General features: G+C 45.1%; 1 protein-coding gene across 13 annotated transcripts in view; it reads left to right on the top strand.

Annotated features, from left to right (window-relative positions):
* The window catches only part of ABLIM1 (actin binding LIM protein 1), a 296,293-nt gene that overhangs the window by 109,921 nt on the left and 161,656 nt on the right, over positions 1–24,716 (top strand). The window contains exon 1 of one of the 13 annotated variants that reach the window (XM_054508401.2): positions 12,921–13,081. The exons of the other annotated variants lie outside the window; for them this stretch is intronic. Within the exon in view, the coding sequence (XP_054364376.1) occupies positions 12,946–13,081 (136 nt within the window). The 5' untranslated portion in view covers positions 12,921–12,945. Of the gene's footprint in view, positions 1–12,920; positions 13,082–24,716 lie in introns of those variants that run through there. 13 annotated transcript variants of the gene reach the window in all.

Here is a 24,716-nt window from a genome sequence, read left to right as displayed (position 1 = left end):
GGTACATTGGTTTACTTTTAAGAGTTTAGAGAGGATACAAGCAGCTGGTTCTAACACATGTTTGGTTAGCTTCTCTGTCTAGGTACCAGGAGCGGTCTAGATCATTTTCTGTCTGAGCAGCTGGTGAGAAGCGGTGAGCCCAATGCAGCAAGCATCCCTTCCCTCAAACCTTTATGGCATTTTCTCAGTATTTCTGATTCCAACCCCCCACTACCTCTTTAGCATGATTTAGGTACTTGTACCATTCACTGTACTCAAATGTAAGCTCATCGAGGGCTTCCTTAATCTCTAGACCACTTTCAGTTTCTCAGCGGTGATGTTATGCATATTGTAGATGCTCAGTGAATATTTGTTGGCATAACTGATGAGTCACCTGTAATTTATTTCTCTTCACGATTCCCTGATTTTTGCCCACTTTGCTTTCAGTTGCGTGATGCTATGGCTTACTGCCATTCTTGGGGCTTTAGTGCTCTTTCCTGGGTGTAAACGTAATAGCCAGCGAAGCGTACTGGTTAAGGCTCAGCACTCTTACTGTATTTTATTCAGGAAGAGAAAAACTATATTGTGTAATCCAGATCCAAAGCCAAGAACAATTTAAGTTCTAAATATTTCTCTTCCTGTCCTCCCTCTAATCTTCCCAAACCCTAACAAATCCAATACCTATGCAGAGTGTTTTCTATCTTGCTGAGGACTGGTGAGGAGGGAGGAAGAATACCTTCTACCTCTTCAGAAACACAGCCAACCTGACACATGGCGTCTTGTAGTACCAGCACAGTCTCCAGTTGGATTGTAGAAATGTTCATCTCATGGATATGTGTAAATACAATAGGATGTCATTGTAAAATGACTCCTTGCCATAGAACTTGATAAATGTTACAAATCACATCCTTCCCCCTAAAACAGAATGCAGGCTAACGGACATTTGGGGTCCTATTTGTTTATGAGGCGGTTGTTAGTTCTCACCCCTGTTGCCAGAGTTAATCCAAGTCGGTTCATTTACATATTCTAAAGGAAGAAGCACATTAGCACAGTGTGTGTGCATATAAATTCCATTATGTTTGTACAGTAAAATCCAATGAATCATTGATTCTCTTGAGAAAAAAAAGTATGTTATGTCTGATGAGCACATTTGGTGACTTCAGAGTATTCTATTTCGAATCTGTCTCTGATTTCAAGTAAAGGACTGTTTGAAAGTGATCAGAGGAGGAGCATCTGGGTGGCTCAGTCGTCTGCCTTCAGCTCAGGTCATGATCCCAGAGTTCTGGGATTGAGCCCCGCATCGGGCTCCCTTCTCATCAGGAAGCCTGCTTCTCCCTCTCCCACTCCCCCTGCTTGTGTTCCTGCTCTAGCTATCTCTTTCTCTGTCGAATAAATAAATAAAATCTTAAAAAAAAAAAAGTGGGGCGCCTGGGTGGCTCAGATGGTTAAGCGTCTGCCTTCGGCTCAGGTCATGATCCCAGGGTCCTGGGATCAAGTCCCGCACCGCTCCTTGGGAGCCTGCTTCTCCCTCTGCCTCTCTCTCATGAATAAATAAATAAAAATCTTAAAAAAAAAAAAAGTGATCAGAGGATTGAGACCAATTTTTCTTTTGTATCATAAAAATATGAATAATTTATATACTCTTTTGTTTTGAAGTCCCCCAAAAGCAGACCCTGAGACAAGGATTTGAGGCCAAGTTACTTATTTAGAAGGTGATCCCAGGAAACACTGGTAGGGGAGTGAAGCTAATAAAAGGTGAAGTATCAAACTGGTTACCAGTGTGGGAAGCCCAAACTGAACTACTTGGGAACTGGGGGAGATGATGTAGGATATGCCTCAGAGATATCCCAGCTGGGGCATTGATCTACCCACCACCTCCCCATCTGTCATTGCCTGAAAGCAGCTTCTAGGTACATTAACTCACCCATCGCGATGTTTCTAGTAACCAGGTTTGAATTGTAGAAGTGAATGCCAAGGAGATAGGAGCAAACAACAGAGGGGAGAATGGATAGTCTAAGAACATAAAGAAGTTTCAAAGGAACCCAGGAAATGCTGAACAGCCAGGCCTCTGGAAGTATAAAATTCCAGTCCCTTCCAGGACCATCGGTCCAGTTTTAGGGAATATCCTATTCTCCTCCCTCCCAGTTGGCTTCCTCTGACACTCTACCCCTCAGAATTTTGGTATCCACATGGCTCTGCGAGGTGGGTTCCTGGCCTGGCCTTACTTGACCTTTTAATACAGGGACCTACCACGGACTGGGACTTTTCTCTATGTCTCTTAGTTCAGATTCCCAAAAGTGAAAACCTAGTTGGCCCAGCCCATCTTTTTCAAGGCAGAATATAAATTGTAAGTGTTTGGCCAGCTGATGTATGGGTTTCCCAATCCCCCCACCTCTCTTCCAGTGTCTGCTAATGATCCAGTCAGCCATGGCCAAGATGAGCAGTCATATGGCTCAGTGCCTATGCAAAAGGGGGAGAATGGGAACAGAAGAGGGATGGATGGGGCAGGGTCCCCCAAGGCATATGGTTACATCTGGACAAGACTCTGTGTTGATACATGAAAGTCTCGTCATGAGGAATTTCATGCCATTTTCATGAATATATAGACTAAATAACTATAAAGATAAAGTAAAACCCTATGTAGCTAGCCTCTGAACCAGTGTATCATCTTTCTGGAGGAAAGATGCTGTGGAAATCCTAGATAAAAATAAAATAGCAACAATTTCAGTTCTTGAACTAAGAATCTGGAAAAAAATCCGTAAAAAGGCAAAGGTATGTCATCTCCCTTTTCTTAAAGAATGCCGGAGATACATTTGCCTTAACAAGTCTAAGAAACGAGAGCAGACGTATAAAAACAATGATGAGATTGTGCATCATTTCTAAGCAAAGATGAAGCAACTGGGTGATGTGCTTTCAGACTCTTCTAAGAGATGCCAACACTGAGAATCTTGGCCCATCTGGTGCAGGTCACTCTCTTCCTGCTGTGAAAACCAGGACAGTAGCCCTCTGGGACTTGTCTCCTACCCACATCCTGATTTTTGTCAGTCATAATATTGTTTTCACACTGCTCTTTGCCTTCTTTGCTCAGGACATTCCCATTTTCTTCTAGAACCATAACCCAGTAATTGTGGTATCAGGTCTATATTTAATAGAATTCGCTGCTCCTACTAGTACCTTTACAAGAGCTGCACTTCTGAGTGCATGTTGACTCATTTTGTAATTGGCTAGATGTTGTTGTTAAGCTGTTTTCCCAAGAGGGTGTGTGGATGTGTATTTCCTGAACCCCCTTGTGTTTGTGGCGGTTTGCCTGTTGCCTGTCTGAACATTTTGACTGCATGTAAGGTTCTTGAGAACCTTTCCTTCTCAAGATTTCCACGTATTGCCCCATGGTCTTCTACACATCACTGTTGCTGTTGAGAAGTTGGAGGTAAGCCTGAGCTTTTCTCTTTTTATGGGTTATAGGTTTTTCCTGCCTGGATAATTGGAAAATGATACCCTTTGAAGTTCAGAAGTTCAGGCTAGGACTTGGACTTAGCATTCTACGTCAAATTTTGCCAAGATATTGTATCTATACCCTTTAAATCTGCAAGTTCAAACTTACTTTCTTTTGTTTTTAAGATTTTATTTATTTATTTAAGAGAGGAAAAAAAGAGAGCACAAGCTGGGGGAGTGGCAGAGAGAGAGGGAGAAGCAGGCTCTCCGCTGAGCAGGGAGCCTGATGCAGGACTCAATCCCAGGACCCCAGAATCATGACCTGAGCCAAAGTCAGTTGCTTAACCGGTTGAGCCACCCAGGCTCATTTCCAGGAAGTTCTTGTGGGTTAATCTTTGCATATAGCTTCTGCTTCTTATGTTCTCCACATCTAGGACATAAGGGTTTTTTTTTAAAGTCTTGTTTTGAACATCTGTTGACTTCTCATTGTTTGAGGTGCTTTGTTCTGCATTCACTGAGATCATTTCAAGCTCGTTCCTATTCTAGGAAATGGATATTGTATCAGTGTCTGTTCTGTTCTTTGGTGTTTCATTTATTGCTGTTGATACCATCTTGGTCCTCAGTGTTCATTCCTTATTTCTATCCTCTTTTCCTTCACCTCATTTTGTCATGGCTTCATCTCACTCTGAAGCTCTTTTTTTTTTTTTTTAAATTTCATGCACCAATGCCACATTCTGCATCCATGCCCACTCCCCTTTCCTCTGGTCACCACACAGAAGCCAGAACAAGCCTGGCCAGGAAAAGGGCATCAGATAGTACACCTTTCTCTGCTCAGAACCTCCAGGGGCTTCCTGCCTCACTCACTTATAAAAGCCAAGGTCTTTGCCAGCACCTGTGGGCCCCAGCACCTCCAGCCTCTCTGGCCCCTATGGGGCCTTGAACTTACCAGGTAAGCTCCACCTTATGACCTTCGCCCTTACCGTTCACTCTGTCTGGGGTGCTCTTTCCTCAGATGTCACGCTGCTGGCGCTCCCACCCCCACCAGGCCTACTGAGATGACACTTCCTCAAAGAGGCTTTCCTGGGCCACCTGCTTACATTATAAGTTAAGTCCCCCAGATTCAGTATTTTCAAAAGGCCCCTGATATCCTAAAATGGTTTTGAAAACTGGGGTTTTAGCGTTTTCAAGCCTGTCCTATTTTGTTGTAAACTGATGAAGAAGTAAGAAGCTAAACCATTACAATCGTTACTGCTTTTCCTCATACTCGGTCTCAGTGTGGGGCAATTTCATCTCAGATGGAGCGTCTCTCATCCTCACCCTGTGCCTGGCACAGAATTTGCAGGGCCCTGTGCAAAAGGAAAATGTGGGACACCTTGTTTAAAGTGCAGAAATCAAATACTATTAAATGTACTAAAATATAGGGGTGCCTGGGTGGCTCAGTTGGTTAAGTGTCTGCCTTCAGCTCAGGTCATGATCCCAGGGTCCCGGGATGGAGCCCCGCATCAGACTCCCTGCTCAGCGGGAGTCTGCTTCTCTTTCTCCCTCTGTGTGCTCTCTCCCTTGCTCTCGCTTTCAAATAAAAATAAATAAAATCCTAAAAATAAAAAGGTACTAAAATATAAAGCCTTTTTCCTTAGCCCACACTCTTTCTCACCTTGTCATAGTGTTTGTTTGTTTTTTTTTAAAGATTTTATTTATTTATTTGAGTCAGAGAGAATGAGAGAGAGAGAGCACATGAGAGGGGGGAGGGTCAGAGGGAGAAGCAGGCTCCCTGCCGAGCAGGGAGCCCGATGCGGGACTCGATCCAGGGACTCCAGGATCATGACCTGAGCCGAAGGCAGTCACTTAACCGACTGAGCCACCCAGGCGCCCTGTCATAGTGTTTTTATTTGCTCCCAATAAAGTAAAATTTTATTAGAGAGAGAGAGCATGAGTGGGAGGGGCAGAGAGAGAGGGAGAGAGAATCTGAAGCAGACTCCATGCCCAACGTGGGCCTCGATCTCACAACCCTGAGATCACGACCTAGCTGAAACCAAGAGTGGGCAGCCCAACCGACTGTGCCACCCAGGCACCCCTAAAGTAAAATTTTAAATTATTAACATGAATTGGACCATTCGTGTTTGTATTGTGCAGGGCTCATTTTAAATGCAAATAGAAGAGCATTTAGCTCATATGTGGAATCACTGAAATGACACAATCTCATAGATTGTAGATCCATATGTATTTGATTCTTTAAAGAAGAGTGGGATTCTACACACAGCTAACTCAACTGTTTTAATTTTGCCTCTTTTTTTTTTTTTTTAAGATTTTATTTATTTGTGAGAGAGGGAACGAGAGACAGAGAGCATGAGAGGGAGGAGGGTCAGAGGGAGAAGCAGACTCCCTGCTGAGCAGGGAGCCCGATGCGGGACCCGATCCCGGGACTCCAGGATCATGACCTGAGCCGAAGACAGTCAGTCGCTTAACCAACCGAGCCACCCAGGCGCCCTTAATTTTGCCTCTTGATACACACACATTCTGCCAGGGCGCTCTGTCTCTGCTTGCCGATGGAAGGAAGGGGGCAGTGGATTGTCCGACCTTCCTTTTCTTCTGTGTCATCATTTTCAGTGTAAGTGGTTGGCTAATACAAGGAGGTAACATGAGTCAGAAAGGATAGGATAGGGTTCCTTGGCTGGTTGTTTTCCAGAACACCACTGCCTTCTTTCTGCATTTGAAGCAAGTATTCCAATTTGGATGGAAATTGACCTCTCACCACCCCTGTTTATCCAGTGGTAGATGTAACCGCACTTTACCTTGCCTTTGCCCAGAGTCTCCCTGAACTGCATGCATCGTGGGTCCACTGGAGTTCTGTGCTCATGGCGCCCTGTAAACACCATCTGCAAATGGGGCGGCAGGAATGACGTCACACATCCTGCATCTGTCTCATCTGCTCACATGCATGCTCCGTTGTCCCAGCGGATGTCATCTACAAAACACAAGTTCAGAGATAAAATTCTTACAAATATCAATGTGACAAGAGCAAAGCATTAAACCAAATGGAGGACCCTTCTGAGCACAGACCCTGTATAACCACACAGGTTGCATGCCCATGAAGCAGCCCGGTCCCCACCACCTCACAAGTGGAGCGTATTATTACTGTTCACAGAGGAGACTGCTGAAACCCAGAGACAGCACATGGGCCCAAGTTTACTCAGACTATATGGCGGAGCTGGGATTCAAACCCTGCTGTGTTTGATCAGGCTCCCTGTGTGGCCAGTGTGACAGAGTGGCGTAACCACTGAGTAGAGGTAAGACATCAGGAGTTTTGACCCATTTCTAAGTAATTGCGTAACCTTGGACAAGTCTGCCTTAGGGCTTACTTTTCATCTTACATATACATCTTACAGGAAATGGATGCCTATTTTTTCCCCACATGTTCTAGTGTTTTCCAAACAGTGTTGGGTGCACAGCCCCTCTCTCCTTGCACCGAGAACTGGAGAAACACACTGAGACATGTGTTGAGTGACAGGGGCTCCCTTCTGGTGGCAGCAAATGTGCTAATGGCTGGGCATGTGGCATGCTTCATTTGGCCTGTCCTACAGAGGATGGCTGAAATGTCAGAGGAGAATGGGAGTGTGCCAGAGTGGGAGTGGGCATAATTAGAGTCGTAAGGCTAAAAATGAGGGGGGCGAACGCAGGCTTTGTAAACCCTGCAACAATTCTTTGATCCAACTCCCCCAATTTTCAGCTTGTCTTGCTATGTAAACCGTAGAAATGCTAGTCCTTGAGAAGGATTCCACAGGATGGGTGATTGAATTGTATCTTAAAAGACGCAATATGTAGATCTGTTATACCATCCTCCCCTGTCCAGCCAAGGATGAGTCCAACGGGCCAAGGTTATGATGCCGTTTACCTAGCAGGGCCTATCATAAGAAGTCCAAGAACTAATGAAGGATAAGGTATCGAGAGAAGGATAAGGTATCGAACAAGGCGAAATGCAACATCATTTCTATGATGCCAGGTTTTTTGGAAATGCCAGAGAAGTCAATGGGCATTGAGTGCATCTTGACTCAAAAAGCGTGTGTGTGTGTGTACAGGGAAAGAGAGGCTCTTTCATGACCTCCATGAAAGGGAAGGCCCAACAGAGCAAAGGGAGGGCCCGTGGTTTTGGATCTTTCCTTGTGTGTGAGTATAATATTATCTCATCCGATTGGTATGGGGATTAAATGAGGTCATAAATGTAAACAGACCAGAATGGTGGCTGACACATTATAAACATTCTGTAAATGGTGACAAAAGTAATATTGAGAGTTAGTTAAGATGACTACCTGGTTACATTTCTTTTCAGCTTGCTTTCTCTCCAAGGTGAATTATGGGTTTGCATCTTGGCAGATACTTTCAAGCAACTGCTAAATTGACTTACGTAGGAGACCGAATTTACTCTTATTTTATTTGAGTTAGATTTTTAAATCAGTCTATTTGACTATAAAAAATGAAAAAAAAATGAACACTTATCTGGTATTTTGACTTACTATGATGAGCTAGGGACATTTAATGTTAATATTCATCAAATATTGCATTCCTACTTTGTGTCTATCACTATGTGACGACAGATTCTCAAATGTGATCCCTTCCCTCGGAAAGCCTGGAGCCTTTTGCAAAAATAAACATGTAAATATTCAATGCACTGTAGTCAAGCCCAGAGCACTGGTGGCCCTAAGGACCAGGAAAAAGGGAGTGTTGCTAGGGAAACCATCCCAGTTCCAGATGACAGAAAGTGACCGTTGTTCTTCCCCACTACCTGTATTTCTACCTAGAAAATACTAAAGAAAAAAGATAAAGCTAATAATAAGCTTTTTTAAAGGGCCTTTTCCCAAGTAATTCAGAACTATTTCTGTATTTCTTGTGAACTTCTCACATGCCTCCAATTAGGCTAAAATCTGTGAAACTCTTTACTATCAAGAGATCCTTTGAATTCGGGTAATAGGTTCCAGTACATGTGTAGGGAAATGGCTTGTTTCATGCTCACTCTGCAGTTTATATCTTTAGTGGATTATTCATAGGAAGCTTTAAATATACCTTAGTAATTTTTCTTAAGCTGCAAACTATTGCTCAGGTCTAAATTCAGATCTGGCTTCTGAGAAGGACTGGGGGAAGCTTTGCATACAAATGTGAAATAATTCTACTTGAAGAATTCATGGAAAAGAACTTTGCTGGGCATCGATTCCGTGAGATTCATATGGAAAAAATCCTAGGAGTTCTCTGTTGAGGACATGAGAGTAGGATCAAGAGGGCTCAGACATTTAGGAATTGGTCTCAGGCTGTATGAAACTCTGGAATCATCACTTGCAATAAATTTCCATTAAGGTCGCAGTGAATGTCCGGACGGTTGTTATTTTAGCCAGCTGAGAGGGGTTGCTTCTCAGATGTGGCAGCATGGTTTATAGCTGTGTTCGTACATCTCATATTCATTCACCTCCTGCTTTTACAGGCCAGTGGGCTAGGCCTGTGGTCCTTAGTCACTTAAAGAGCTGGCAGCAGCTCCAGCCTCCTCTGCAGAGAATCTGCATCATCAGATCTTGGGTGGGAACCAGGTGTCTGCATTTAAAGCACCCCTAGTATATTCATCCCTGGAGATCTGCAAACTATACCCTTAGCGGTCTAGAAAATTGTGAAACCCTACTTGCCTTCATGGAACTCATAGCCTAGTGGTGAGCATGAAGCCATTACCACAATCCCAGATGGTTGGAGTTACTTAAAATGCTGTGTGGGATGTACATGGCTAGCATTTTATTCTATGTATCAGGGAAATATTTAAGTAAACTAATAAACACAGACACTTCCTGGACATGCCTACACCAACCCACCTAATTTGGAGGAAGGAGGCAATATCATTGGAAACAGACCATGGCAGACTTTGAGATGAAGCCAAAGTCTTCTGAACTTAATTTGGGTTGGAAAGAAATGGTAGCTCAGGTTTGAGACTCTAACCATATCAGTTCTAGGGTCCTACCTCCTTGGTGTGGCATTCAGAGCCCTCTGTGACCTACCACCCAGGCCTTAGCTTGAGACTTTCCCTCTTCCCTATGAACCATGAGCTTCTTGACACCTTCTCACTCCCTATGACCTCTGCTTGGAATGAATGATCTTTCTGCCTTTCTTCACTGGGCAGCCCTTGCTTGTCCTCTCACTCCTCCCAGAAGCCTTTCCCGGCTCCCAGTTTTGGGTTCAGCACTACCTGGAACCCAAGGCACCCTACTTCTGTCTTTAACACCTTCCTAATTTCATTGAGCACATTCGTGTGTATGCATCCCCTCCACTAGATGTTAAGCAACTCCGGAGCAGTGGTTTCTCTCTTCTTGTGTTCGAACTGCCAGCACGGTAGTACCTGGCGCACAGGAGACGCTCCAGACATGTCTACAGTGAGGGTGATTGATGCAAACATGACATGGAAAGCAAATAAGGAACTCATTCTTGGATTTTCTTTCAGCTGAATTCTGCTAGAAAGGATTCTGCATGCTCTTTTGCCAGTGGGTCCAAATGCGTGGAGGGATGTGTGATACCTGGAAGCCTGGGGTCCTGAAATTCCTGTTGTACAGATGCACAAGCAGTAGGCAGTCTGTGGAAGGGAGAGGAGTCAGGGAGTGGACTCTGCCAGGTGGCTTGTTCTAGTTGCAACACTCCCTTCTCCTTTGGCATCGCTTCTACTGAAATGATGTATTCTTGAGGTTTGGCCAAGAGTGGTTGTATGCTAGCAAAGCTTTTCTCTCCCACAAAATGGTTCCTGTCCTTCAGTCACTTGTGGACAACCCTGGCTTCATTTTGTGAGTGAATGAAAAAGGCGGCAGGGAGTCAGTTTGAGTGAATAAAACAACAAATAAAACCTCGGGCTGGTGTCTGTATTGTGAAGTCTTATCTCATTTGGGTGGAATGAGATGGAGATAAGTTCTTTGGAAATCATCTCTAAAAATAGGAATAAAAAGTCCTGCCATCTTGTGAACCTTACATTTTTCAGATTTTTCTTGATTTATTTTGCTGCACTGTAAAGTAAAAAAAAAAAAAAAAGAAAGAAAATATCAACATTTTGGTTCTGTTCCCTAAGCTCTGAACTATTCGGCCAGAGGCAAGGAGACAAAAACAATTTAGTTTTACTCTCCCACATTCCAAAAATAACTTTAGTAATACCCTCTTTGGTTATCTTAAAAGTGCCGAGTGGGTGCTTTTATCCTAAAGTAGCAGTGCCTGATTGTTGGGGGAACTTTAGCCATATGACTGTTATTTAGCAACTAAATGCTGGTGACTCATTCACTTTGTGGTGCAGGAAAATTCTTTCCATGGAAAATGCAGGAGGGAGGGAATCTCTCTGAACCACTATGTAGTATTTTCCTTTAGAAAAGGCTTCTCTGAAAATGAATAGGCACCAACTGTCACTCAGCGAGCTTAGTCTCTAAAGCTTCCAGAGAGCCTTTCTAAATCAGGGTTTCTGGGCACTTTATCCACCAAGGTATACAAGTAGGTTCAGAAGTAATAAGGGACCAGCTTGGTTAATAAATCTCAGGATTAAAAATTGTCATGCCGAGTAAAAGGGAAATTGAACTAATTGCATTGATAGTATCTGGAACACTTATGTAGGATTGGATTTGGGCTAGAAACCCAATGGTGTTTTCCTGTCATGTACCAATTGGGAGAGGGGAGGAGGGAGAAAGACGAGAGAGCACTGTTCCCTTAGCTTTGAGCTGAATAACACAAAAGCCTTGGAGACAAATGCCTCAGAGCCTATGCAGCAAAAATATAATAAAATAAATTCACCTGCTAGGCTCACAGCACCAAACCTAATTCCACTTCCCTGAGGTTAATTTTGCTTGTCAGCATCCCTTTATGAGCTCTGAGAGTGATTAGGGGTGGGAGAAGCAGACGAGTGCGGTTTTAGTGCATGAAAATCTGGGAATTTGTAAAGGGCTCGTGCCCTCCGTGCTCTTGAGCCCCGCCCACCTCTCCGGACTTGCGGTGTTGCTCTAACACTGGACTCGTATGTATGAATGGAGGCTGGAAAAGCTGTTTCGAGGCTCTTGGGCACTTACACTCCAGCTGGCTGCTGACTTAGAAAAAACCTGACCTGTGGGGCTGCAGTGGGGGCGGGGAGCAGTGTGGGCAGAGTATGTTTCATAGAAAAGACGATTCAGGGGTTGGAGGGGACTTAGCCCTTACAGGCTGAGACACTCAGGCTATTAATAGTAAAGCCCTGAGTCACAGATGTAGGAATGTCACAGCTGCTTGAGATCTGCTACTGTTACCCACCAGAAAACCAGCAGTAAAGAGCCTCCTCACCCCACTAAACCTCATTCGGGCTATAAACACCCTCCCAGTCAAAGATGAGGCAGGGTGATGGACTGCATTCCTTTCTGTTACCCTGGCTCTCTCAGACCCAACGTGTTACAATATTTGCAGTAAATACGGTGTAATACCGGCTGCGAATTCTGGTTGGGAGAGATGCGTGGGCCATCTGCGGCGCTGCTGGAGGGGGGCTACGTCTGTCTTTTTGTCTCCTGCTCATCACATTTCTCCCACAGGGTGGATGTATGTGACGTGTGGCCGGCCGAATGATCTGGGTTCCGGAGACAGGTGCTGGAATGGGGTGGGCGTGGGCTTTGCGAACCCAGAAGTCCTCTGCTGCCCGGAGACCGACCTGTGACCCCGTGGGTCAGAAATCAAAAGCCTTGTCAGCAGCCACTGCGGCTGCGCCAGGCTCGGGGGTGCGTGGTGCGGGTGAGGCTGTGTGCCCCCTACTTTGTGGCTAGGGTTCCTCCCTCATACAGACCTATCCAAGGGGCTTGTCTAGAAAACTCCAATGAAGCAGAGAGAAAGTGGATGGCGGGAATCCTACCTAACTGGATAAGTCAGATTTTTTGCTTTGATCCTGAATTTGATCCTGGAAGGAGCTGAATCCTGAAAGATCCTCTTCCCAGGCTGGCTCTCATTGTCTCAGTCCCCTCCGGCTTCTCCCCCCATTCAGGAAAACTGTGTTGGGTGGGCCGGAGGTGAGCGCCAGGCCAATCTTTATTCATTGTAATTGAGCCTCAGAAGTTGAAGAAAATGAACTTGGAGTCACTGGCATTATTTTCCTCTTTTTCTACTATGGTTAATTTTATTTATTCAGTGCGTCCGAAAGAAACTGGCGTAAGAATTGGGATCTGCAGTAATAGGAAACTAATGAGCTAACAATTGACTAGTTTTATTTATCGAAACAGCCCCTCGGCTGTTCCTCGACCCCCGTCTTCTGGCAATCATTTATCAGACTCCGGGAGGGAGCGTTCTGCTGCCCGTTTTCCCGGCCTCGGTGCGAGGAATGCAAAGTGGTGTCAGTGACCAGAGATTAGGACAGCGGAATTTTGCATTTGTTACAGCGGCAGCTGTAGCGAGTGATTTCGGCCCAAGGGCAGAGTCCCCGAGCAGGGCGCGGCCGCCACTCGGCGGCGATCGCGGGGCGGGCGCGGGAGCTCGGCCTCCCGGGATGGGGGCGGGATTTTAGAAAGCAGCCCCGGACTTCGCCAGTGGATGCGGGGGGGGCTTTTCCTCGCAGCGTCTACAGCCGCGGATCTGTCCGCCCAGGAGCGCTCCCACTCTAGACTTTATTCCTCTTTGCTTCTGCGCTGCTCGCCAGAGGACCCGGTTGCCATGGTGAAGGAGAAAGGTAATTAAAATTTCCATCCCCGTGCATGGTTGCAGAAGTTGCAATGGTGCTGCAGGGCTTGGCCACCTAATGGGGGATGATCAATTGAAAGCCGGGCAGACATATTCTTGGTGTGAGAACCTCCGTATTGTGAAGTCATTAAGAGCCTTTAATTTAGCCACGGCGTCTGAAGCACATCCTATTTTCTGGAGTGTGTGCACAGCTGAGCTCCTGGATGTGTGTGTCTTTTGATGGTTATTGCATCTTGAAATTTTTGTTGTGTTTGAGTTGCCTTCCTGCCCCCATCCTAGCCTTCATTCTCTTCCTTACCCCCACTCCGGTCAGTAAGTTAACGAGGATGTGTAATGAAAAGGGTCCTTCTACCAGATTTCTGCTGCGCTGGGACATGCCCAAGCCCAGCTGGGATGGGCTGAAAAGAGAGGCGAGCTGTTTTGAAGGTTTGGGGTGTGCTGTTTTGATCACCTGGCATTTCAGCGGCACCCCTAATCACCCCACCAAACACCTTTCTAAAGGATGCGGTGTGTGTCAAAGCTGGCAAATCAAGTGGCAAGGAGAATGTCAAAAGGGGGAGGGTGGGGCGCTTTGCGCAGGTGTACATTATTTATGAACTGGGCGTGGTCCTGAAATTCGAGTTAAATCTTTCAGAATTGAATTATAGTTTAAATTATTAGTTTATCTGGAACATTTCAAGGAACACAACAATCCTTGATTTTAATTATCCAGGTTATATATAAAATGTATCTTAAGAAAGTGAAATGTGCAGAACAGAGAGCAGAAAGCGAAAGCCCCTAGTCCCTACTGTGTCGACCTCAATTCCCCCCTCTCTCTGGAGGTAAAATTGTTAATATTGTGTACCTTTCTAGACAGGAATAAGATAGTCAGGAGGAGTATAAAAATGGGACCATTCTATCATTTTTCTGTGACTTGATTTTTTTTTCCCTCTTAATAATATGTCTTAGGGACCTTCACCACATGATTTTATAATGTGAGTAGCCACCCTTTAATTTTGCTCTTTGGTAAGGTTGGATTTATTCTGCCACACTTTCTTACTGTGGGACATAATTTCCTCCATAAACACTGATGTCTTTTCTTTGGGGGTGTCCTGAACCATTTCAATGATTTATCTGTATCTATTTTCACTTAAAGCCCCTATGGGGAATAACTTTTAGGTGAACATGCTGAACTCAAATTGATCCTTGTTGCTGGAAACTCAGTTTGGCTTTATTATACTAATGGATGGCTGAAGAAATAGGATCATGACAGCTCACAGTGCTAAGGCTGCACCTTAGGACAAAGAGAAAGGTGGTTCTGCTCGATCCATTCTGCTCCTGTGTATCTTTCATAAGCACGTGCATTGGCTTTGGTCTTTCACCGAGTAAGTGGTAATTGAGTGAAGTGTTCAGGTGCAAATAAAGATGCTTCTAATGATGTGCCCTCTCTTTTGGGGGATATTTTCAGGAACCCTCAGAGTAACAAATACAGATGTTGATGTTTAATAAAGGCCTCGTTTCTTCATTTGTACTTTCTTCTCAACTAGAACAACCCAGTCCTGATTTCCGTTGCTAATGGATTTGAGTGTGTGTCCCCAATAGAAGTAATTTGTGCCCGATGAGAAAGGGAATTACAAAAGCCACTTTTTTTTTTTGCTAAAGATTTTATTTATTTATTTGAGAGAGAGAATGAGAGAGAGCGAGTACATGAGAGGGGGGAGGGTCAGAGGGAGAAGCAGACTCCCCGCCGAGCAGGGAGCCCGATGTGGGACTCGATCCCGGGACTCCAGGATCATGACCTGAGCTGAAGGCAGTCGCTTAACCAACTGAGCCACCCAGGCGCCCACAAAAGCCACTTCTTGAGGCCATTCCTGTGGGGCCCGGGAAAGCCCCAGACTTGTGCTGTGTGGTGGATAGATCACAGATCAGTGGTCCCCAAAGAGCAGCTCTCTTTCTAAGTCATTGCAGGTGCTTAAAAACTCAGACCGATTGCCCGGGTTCACATTTGCTTCATAACTCAGTAGCCACTCTCCTACTGGAACATTGGCACTGGCCACCAAGGGGTCACATACTAGTGTTATCTTAGCCCTTAGCTGCTGATTAAAGGCTGTTCCTTTTTTATTTTGAGGTCGGTGCCAGCCCATGCTGCTGCCTCCCAGCTCTCTGATTGCACCAACCTCAGCCAGCAAGAGAGGTAGGCAGGATTTGGGGCAGGCACACAAGAGCTTCTGTGGAAAGAAAGGAATTCCATCATAGCTTTTAAAAGTGAGAGGGGCCCAGGGGAGCACGTAGTCCAGGCATTCACCCCAGAGATGAGAAAACAGGTTCAGAAAGGGTAAGTGAATTGTTGGAGGTCACACGGTGGCTCATTGGACCCAGTGTTCATCCTCTGTGTTCCATCAGTGGTGTGAATGGGTCAGTGCCTGCACTTGCCACAATGTGTTGACATCCACGGGCTCTCTCGCTAGAAGGTGAGCCTCTCAGAAGCAGCACTGTGTCTGCATCTGTAATTCTCCAGTGCACAGCTTACTTAGTATCCGCCCATCGCAGATTCTCAACAGTTAAAACAGGTTGGCTTGTACTCAGAGCTGGGACCTGAACCTGTGTCTTCTCAATCCCGAGACTCTTCTGGTCCTCTCCATTTCTCTTGCTCCCAGAGACGCCTAGCTTCTTCCTCCTGGAGCTGACACAAATCACCCCTGAGCGGGCTCGGATCATGGTAGCCTCCCTCCCGAGGAACATGGGGGGCCTTGTGAAGGAGGGACGTAGATTCCCTGTTGTGCTCACCACCTAGAGATGGCTTAGGTCACACTGGTTTGAGGCATCCTTTTGTCTTGCATGCATCTGGCCTACATATTCTGACCCTCACAATCTTTTCTTCCCCTAACCGGTCGCCCATCCCCTTCCTGTTGCAGACACTTATTGATCCAGGAATCTTGATGAAACGGTTATTTCTCTGATGTGTTCAAGGACATCTTACCCTTGCTGTATCCTGTGACAAATAAGTCGGAGAGACTTTTGTGGGTTTATCGGTCAATATCTGTCTTCCTGAATATGCTCTCATCGACCTAAACTCCAGAGGCCCACTATACTCATTTAAAAGCTATAATTGTCTAGCTTATGTGTGTGTTCTAGTGCAAACCTTAAAAGTACAAGAGGGATTTATTATTTTTGTTAGAGAAAACAAGAATAAACAAATACTAGAAATCAAGTTATGTGAGCACTCATCTAATTTAAATAATGAGGGATACTTATGGTTTGGAAACCACGTGAAAAAATAAGAATTTAGCTGTGAGGGAGACACATCAAGGTAAAGAAGATTTTACATTTAGGGCACACCATTTTTGTTTTGTTTTGGGTCCTGGAAGCTTTTTGAGACTGTTGGATGGCCCAACTTGCTTTTAAGGGACAGTGGGATCCAATGAAACTCATTCCAGTCCACCCTCAAGGGAGAGATGTTCACCCTCCACCTGACATTCAGGTGAATCACTCTCGCTCTCTCGCTCGCTCGCTCGCTCTCTCACACACACACACACACGGCAATCTTGTTTCTTGGTAGCTGCTGAGAACAGTGGTGTATTGTGCCTCAAATGTGTCCTACAAACTGGCACCAAAGTAATCCTCTTAGGACACTGATGTCATCATATTTCCAGCTCCAAAACCTTGATGAGTGACAAGGTAAAGTTCAAGGCTTCATGCTGATCATTGAGGATTCCTTAAGTCCTGCGCTTACCTCCTCCCCACCCCTATCTAAGCCCATCTTGTTTTATTTTTATTTTTAATGTTATTAAATCTGCCAGTTATTGAACACATACTAAGTGACAGGCTTTGTGTTGAGAGCTTTACATACCTTGTCTCTAATCTTTGACCCAGCAAGGTCAGTGGTGTTCCTCCCCTCTAATAGATGAGGAAGAGGAGGCTTGTAGGAATTTAGAAACCTGCCAGAGATCACTAAGCTGGAAAGTAGAGGAGCTGATTTTCTACCCAGGCCTCCCTGGCTCCCAAATCTGTGCTAATTGTACTTCTTCCCTCGCCCCACATTTGTCCTGCTTGAATCATCATGGAGGATATTTCCTATCTCCAGCCTCGGTCACGCTGCCCCTACTGCCCTCATGGGAAATACCTATATTCTCCTTTTCTGTATTTGTCAAAGACCTAACTCAAGTTCAGCTGCCTTATAATGCTTCTCAAAGGCCCATCCCTTCTGTAAATTCTTCTAGAATTACTCTGTCCACCTAAGTAAACACGAGGGAAATTAAACAACAGTTGAGTCACCGGTGCAACTTAAGAAAGCGCTCTCTCAAGTATTTGTTGACTCCATATCCAGTCTTGTAGAACAGCCTTTCCAGGTGTGAAGTGTTGCTGCCTCTCATGGGATCTGCCTCCCTCGAGCCCATTCCTCCCAACACACACACAGCCCCCACTCAGGGACATGCACACTGCCTGACATAATTGAAACCCATTTCTGTTTCATCTTTGGGGAAGTCTGGGGACAGTAGATCTCTCTCTGTGGTGTCGTGATTCTTCATGTCCGAGTCACCCCTCAGGCCCCTTTTTAGTGTCTAACAGCCTCTCCTAGATTCAGTTTTCCAACCCTGCTTCCCAGATTAATGCTTCATGCCCTACCCACTCCTGGGCTTGTCTCAGTCCTTCATCTTTTCCTTAACTCGAAAAGCCCCACGCTTTTCAAGGGGACACCAATGATCAGGACATTTTCTAAAGAAGGCCTAAAGAGAAGCTATTCATTAAAGGAGACACCATAATGCTATAGGTTTCAGAATAAATTGTCTTGATTGGTGACTTACGCACACAACTCCGTTCTGAACTTTGCATCTTTGGAGGGAAGGGAGCTCCAGTTTTTATCATGTTCCTCTTGAGAGGGGAAAAAAAAATCCAAGTGTGAATAGCTCTTACTATGTTATAAATGCAAGTGCTACTCTCCTCGGAAGTATGACTCTGCCCAGCTTACCTTCACTATAGGAGGGCTGTCCAGATGATGGGATTTTCAAAGCTAAGGGAAGGAATTTCACATTAAAAAATAATCCCTTTCCCTGAGCCATCTACTCACTAATGTCTACAAAATGTTTATCCAAAAATGAAAGAAGACTTCATCTGTACACCTAGAGTTAAGGCTGAATGTATAAGTAAATCTGAGAGAAGGAATACTGACTTAAATTTACCTGGAGCTCTTGAGAGCAATTTTTGATGAGGGAGTGAACTCAAGAGCATGGAGACAGTGAGGATCTAAGCTGGAGGTTGAGCCAGCTTCTCCCAGACTTTGAGAGGTGGCTCTGCCTCTTGTCTCTCTGATTACCTGCTCAGGTGACCAGAAAGGATGAAATTACTTGTGCTGATTCACAGAAACCCTCTTTTACAGAACAGCGAATTGACTTTTCCAAATACCCGCAGAAAAAACATCCTAAGGTAGACTCACCCTACCAAGAGGAAAATCTCGGCATCTGATTCACTTTGAGGAGGGGACCCCTCTGTGACATCATGTTCACAGCCCTTGGGGGGCAAGAAAGAGAGTCCTGATATTGTTTGCCTCTAGTATGCTGAAGTCAAAATGCCGAGTGTTTTCCTGAGCCAGCGTTAGAGAGTCAGAGAACTTTTCAGAAGGTTCAGTGATCGGTGAGTGGTGCAGATTTCTCCCATTGTGGTTGAGCCTGATCTGGCCACACCGCAGTAGAAACCAGCCAGCTTCCTATTTCATTGTGTGTTGGTCTGATGGTGACTCATACTGAGAGGTATGTTTATCCCAAATTGGCAGGAGCTGTGTATTCAAGGGCAAATTTTGTTAACACTGGGGAGGGCGAATATTTGTATGCATGACCTCTTTTTTCTGCAACATTGTATTTGTGTTCACACTGACATGATTAATGCTATTATGGTCCAGTGTGCCCTGGGGGGGGGGTCACAAGAGGCTCGTGTCTGTACCCCATTTCAGTCAAACAGGCTGACTTGTTTGAATACTTGGACTTAACCGTGAAGATGCTGGCTTTCTGAATACTTCCAGGGAAATTACTGTCTGGGCAGTCGTCCTCAAACATCAGTAAGCATCAGAACCACCTGGAGGGCTTGTTAAAACATGGATTTCTGGGCCCTGCTCCCAGAGTTTCTGATTCAGTAGGTCTGGGGAAAGGCCTGAGGTTTTGCATTTCGAGCCATTTCCAGGTGGTATTGATGCTCTTGGTCCAGGGACATGATCTAGGTAATCCATTGTTTCTGTGGGTAAAATGATCGCCCTTTAAGCAGATAAGTGAGAACTTTTATGTAAGTAGCCTCTCCATTCCATTTGACTAACTTTATCTTGTTTACGATGCACAGAAGTCAAAGAGAAAGCAAAGAGCGTTATTTTCACTGACTCTCCCACGGTGTAGAATGAGCCTATAGTTCATAATAAAGCAGACCTTCTGTGAGGCCTTGGCCTTGAGGGGTCTGTAAGTTTCGTATGGTTAGGGATGGCCAGAAACTGCTGTCAACATAGGACACTAGGTGTGCAGAGAGTGGGTAGGGTGGGTATGGGACGAAAATACAAAGCATCTCTTCCCAGGAGTGACTGGGGCTCAGCCTGGCTTGGGGAAGGCAGCACTAATTTGGAGTCAAGGCAGAGGTGTACCACTCTCTAGGCATCATTCCTAATTCTCGAAGGGTTAAATGAGCCTTTTTACTGGGGTTCACAGAGCTCTTTAGAATCCTTTGGTGAGAGATGGTTTCAGTAGATATCTTGGCTCACAAAGACTACAATTCCCTCTTTAGTCTTTGAGGAGCTAAAATATATTATTCACACTTGGAGTGTTTTACTACTACTGTATCCGGTCTAGCTGTGTTCTTTCTTTTGTTGTTCATTATTTGAGACATTGTGAAGAAAGAAGTTTAAGAAAAATTAAGAAAAACAGAATGGTAGAAAAAGATAGCAAGGTCTTTCCATGCTGGACTGTCTGATGGGAAATGGAAGGCTGAGTACCCCTCAGAAAAATGGTGGGGGTGGTGGGTTCCCAGGTCCATGGAAGGTCCCATAAGTAACACATGGCTGGATGAGTGACTGCTCCTTATGTGCCACTCATGGAAACCCTGTGCAGATAGCCATTGAGGAATAGAGTTTGGGGGCCAATGATGGGAATGGCATCTGCTAGCCTGGAGCCCAGTTATGCCGTACCTGCTCATCTGGAAAACACAAGTAGTTCTGCCATATGTAAAGGTCCCAACCTGAAATGATAAACCATAGCAATGGGCTTAATGATCATATCGTAGATTTTGGGAGGTCTACTCTCTGCAAGGCATTTTGGGGGTAGCCTGGGACTGTGAAAAATTCCTACCTTCAGTAGGTTATTGAATTAACCAGTGTAGAAAGGGGTGCTGACTGAGAATGTGAATCAAGGAGACATAAGGCAGTAGAAAGGGTATAAACAATATTCTGTGGGGCTTCAAAGGAAGAGTTAGGGTCTCAAAGGAACTTTTTTTTAAAAAGAAGAGGGTGTATTTAAGATTGGCCTTGAGGGGTCTGTAAGTTTCGTATGGTTAGGGATGGTATTTGATTCAACTGGTAGCCATAAGACAGTGTCTTCTCCATAGTAAGTGCTCAGTGGTGCTAAATGAACTAATATGTGAATGAATGATATGTACTGGTTGGGGAGGTAGTTATACTTACTTAAATGTGTGTTCAGAATCCAATAAGAGATAAGCAATCTAGGTATAGAAACAAATAAAATACAGTTCTTGACCCGAATGCACTCATATTCTAGCAAGGAACAGAGACACATAAAGAAGTAGTTATGGTATAATGTGAAATGTAGTGGACAGAGAACTGTTAAAGTAATATGGGACACAGTGCAGGGAGTGATTAATTCTGCTGCGAGGTCATGGCAGGCTAGGCTTTGAAGGAAGAATAGGAGTGCAACAAGTGGCTAAAGAGGAAATGAGAGAGAGAGGTGGTCAAATTGGCAAAACATAAGCAGTGAAATACAGCCTCTATCTGAGGAAAAACAGCCAGCCACATTTGGCACGAGCTTCTAGTTGGTGACTTAATACAGCAGTGGATACAAGGAAGGCTAAAGAGAGGGCTTTGTGGGTCAGAATGAGTTGAGGATGGTTAGACCTGACGGTTGCACATACAGATGCCTCCAAGAGCCAGGCGGGTGACCTACAGGAGTGGAGACAAGGGCAAACTGGACGGTGTGTGGCCCTCGAAAGACAGAAGCTACTCTCTGGCTCCAACCTAGTTCTCACGAAGGGACATGCGCCAAAGCCAGAGCTTCCGATTTTCAAGAGTGACTAGAAATAGGAATTTATATGTAAACTCTCCAGATGTTTAAATGTTGGCAAATGATTCAACTTTCTCTTCAAAAAAATCTCTGTGTAGGCCAAACAAAACATGTCTGTGGGCAGAACTCAGCCTTGGGGCCTCCAGACTGTGGTCTGGGGCTTAATGCAGCACTCCCCACACCTACCCACAGCAAGGATTCCATCCTCACACATCAAGACCCAGGACTTGTGCATGTATGCATATAAATGGCTGAAATAAAAGTCACAGGCAGCAATGCATTTACTCTATTTTCTATTCTCTTCTATTTTTAAAATATGCTGGCCATGATCCATTGAACCGATTTCATGTTTCAATAGGTCAAACCCAAGTTTGAAAACCATTGGTTTAGAACATCTACACTAAAGTTTTATTGGATGAAAACAGAATGAGGTACTTTCCTGGGCAACCATCCTTCTCTCCTGGGTACTCTTATGGTAGAGCTTAATGGGTATGTTTTGGTTAAGCTGGGTTACTTCCCTTGCAACTGGAGAAGTTTTTTGTTTTGTTTTTTAATTTTTTAATTTTTTTAAATTTAAATTCACTAAACATAGAGCATATTATTAGTTTCACAGAGGTAGAGGTCAGTGATTCATCAGTTGTATATCACACCCAGTGCTCATCACATCACGTGCCCTCCTTAATGCTGATCACCCAGTTACCCCATCCCTCCACCGCCCCCCCTCTGGCAACCCTGGAGAAGTTTTGACAAAATCATTGTAGAAGCTTTTAGTGATTATTTTATCGTAAACAGAAGTTGGCCAGAATTTGGTGTCCTCTTTTTGGGTGCTTGATACAATTAAGAACTGACTTAGCTGTTAAACTGAGTAATATGCTACTTAGGTGAAGTTCAGCAGAAAAGCCAAAGGAAACCCCCCATTCAGGTCTCATCAGCTTCCAGGCCTGGTATTTCTGGAACTACTTTTTCATTTAGAAGAATTTTTCCCCCTGATTCTGCATCACCACTTCCTGTCACCATGCTTAGCGGGTTTCCTGCCTTTTGCATCTCAGCCAAGCAGAGAAGGACAAGTTCAGGCTTTGGGCAGTCTGTCATGCATCATGTCACCCCACCAGCCATGCAGAAGCTCCTCCCCTCAATCTGTTGGGGACCGCGTGCTATATATAGCATTCATTTTTGACCTATCAGAGCATTTCCAGAAATATTGCAATTTAGGGGCTTTGGAGAGACCTCACCCCTCCCTTGGGAATGTCTGAGGGCTGAGCTGTCCTAGCCAGCCTCTGGTGCAGCAGGAAAGGCATGGCCTTGGGTTCAGGGCATGTCTGCCATCACTCCCGTCTTGAGTGAGAGGCACCCCAGCAGTGCGCAACAGGACTCTACGTGAGCTTGGACTCTTGAAACAAGAGGCCAAGAGGGGCATCTTGCCATGGGAGGAACTGGTGTGAGGGAGACACCCTCAGGGAAAGGCCATGCCTGCCAGGAAAGCCACGCACCCACAGGGGGGCAGCACTAATATTGTGGTTTTGCATAATAAGTAGGCAGAAAAGGCAGATACTAAACCTGAATCAAGCCAACAAGGCCAGACAGAGAGGGGCAGCTTGCTGGGACAGAGAGCAGCAGATGCAGACTATCAGGGGTCGGGGGCCAGTGCCGGGCAGGATGACTGGGCAGTGTTTGGAGACGAGATGCGAAGGCCCCTTCTTTACAAAGCCTGTGCTTTGCTTCCCTCCAGGGCCCTGTTCTCACCCTCCTATAGCAAAGCAGCCCCTCTGGAGCTGTGTGGCCCGTAGCCTGCACATCTGCTGTACCCAGAGGCCATGTGCTGCCAGGGGCTGAATGCTGGGATTGGTGTCAGATGCACCACATCTCTGCCCCTTCCCAGAGGACAGAGAGCCAAGCTCTTACCCTGCCGGAGATCTCCCCCCTTCTCTTTTCCAGTAAAAATCGTACTGAGAACACCCGCTTTTCTCTCCAGGTGGGGGAGGTTTGGTAAGTTATCGGATGAGTTTGAGCATTGGGCAGAATTATTGCTAGATCTACAACAAAAACTGATTTAAAAAACCCGTAATAACCATGACAGATTGTTTATCAGAAAGTATGGCGAGCAGGAGAAAAGGAAATGATTAAGTCTGGGAAACAAAATATTGTACAAGAAAGGGAATCTATTCACAGGATGCACCCCAGAGTTTAGGAGAACAATAATTGCATTCTTAAACACTGACCACAGATTTAACTGAAAATTGTGGTATCACCATATTGGTGATGTTTAAAAGGTACTGGCTGAGCTGGTGTAAGCAGTGTTAAGAAACGTAGCACTGAAGCCAGAAAAACACCAAACATTGTGGGCTGGCGGGAGGAGTGGAGGGGGCAATTGCCATCATGTGTTATAAGCATATTCTTTTTTTACGCCTATAGGCCTATTTAGTTTCTTAAACTTTGATAAAAATAAAAACATGGGAGAAAAACCATACAACCATCTCCATATTTTGTTGTCAGGATTAATGTAAATGAGATCAGATTTGTAAAAGCTTCAAACGTGGATCTTGTCATGCCGTAGGTAGTCCATAAAGTTAGTTGAAGGTCAGCTGATCTGTAGAGTTTTGTTTTTTTTTTTAAAGTAATAGGGTAGGTGCACAGCTCAGAGCCAAAGGGAATGGCCCAAGATCCCTCTCAGAGAAAAGAAGATGAAAATGTAGGTGGTTAGAGAATGAGATCTGTAACGGATGGAGGGCATCGTCAAAATTCCCTCAGCTGGGATTTCCGGTAGAGACAGGTTCAAAGCCTAAACGTGTGAAGCCCTTTCCTGGATGCGTCCATTTCTCTCTCATTCGTCCCTTGTGGTACAATTATCATTCCATTCGCCTCGGTGGCTTTGTAAAATTATCCCCTAAGCCTTCAGGGTTTTGTAGGTTTACCTGAAAAACAAGTTGTGTTTATGAGGGGAGAACTCTGCAGCCCAGCTGTCTGAGTTCAAATCCCAGCTCTATGGTTTACCAGCTGTGTGACCTTGGGCAAGTCATTTAACTTCCCCGTGCCTCAATTTCCTCATCAGAAAATTAGGGTGTTAATAGTACCAACTCCATAGGACTGTTACAAGAATGGAATCAATTAATGAATGTCATGCATTCAAAACAATGCCTGGCATACAGCAAGAGCCCAGTGATTGTTTGCCCTTGTTGCTATGACTACCGCTATCCCTCCTGGCTGAGGGAAAGCAGGGGCGACATGTTCATTGTTGTGGAGTTGGGCAATCAGATTAGTTTCAGGACTCAGGCAAGTAAATCAAGCTGAGAGAGATGAGTTAAGGAACCAGGGAAGGCCCACTCGTGTGTGCTGGGCAGTCTCCGTGGTTTACCTGAAGCCGAGCAAGGCTGTGAACCTTGG

The sequence above is a fragment of the Mirounga angustirostris genome, unplaced genomic scaffold (assembly GCF_029215605.1).
Source record: "Mirounga angustirostris isolate CCGP_5_RB_7025 unplaced genomic scaffold, mMirAng1.0.hap1 SCAF_6, whole genome shotgun sequence".
Lineage (NCBI taxonomy): Eukaryota > Metazoa > Chordata > Mammalia > Carnivora > Phocidae > Mirounga > Mirounga angustirostris.
This window is presented reverse-complemented; position numbering and strand designations above follow the sequence as displayed.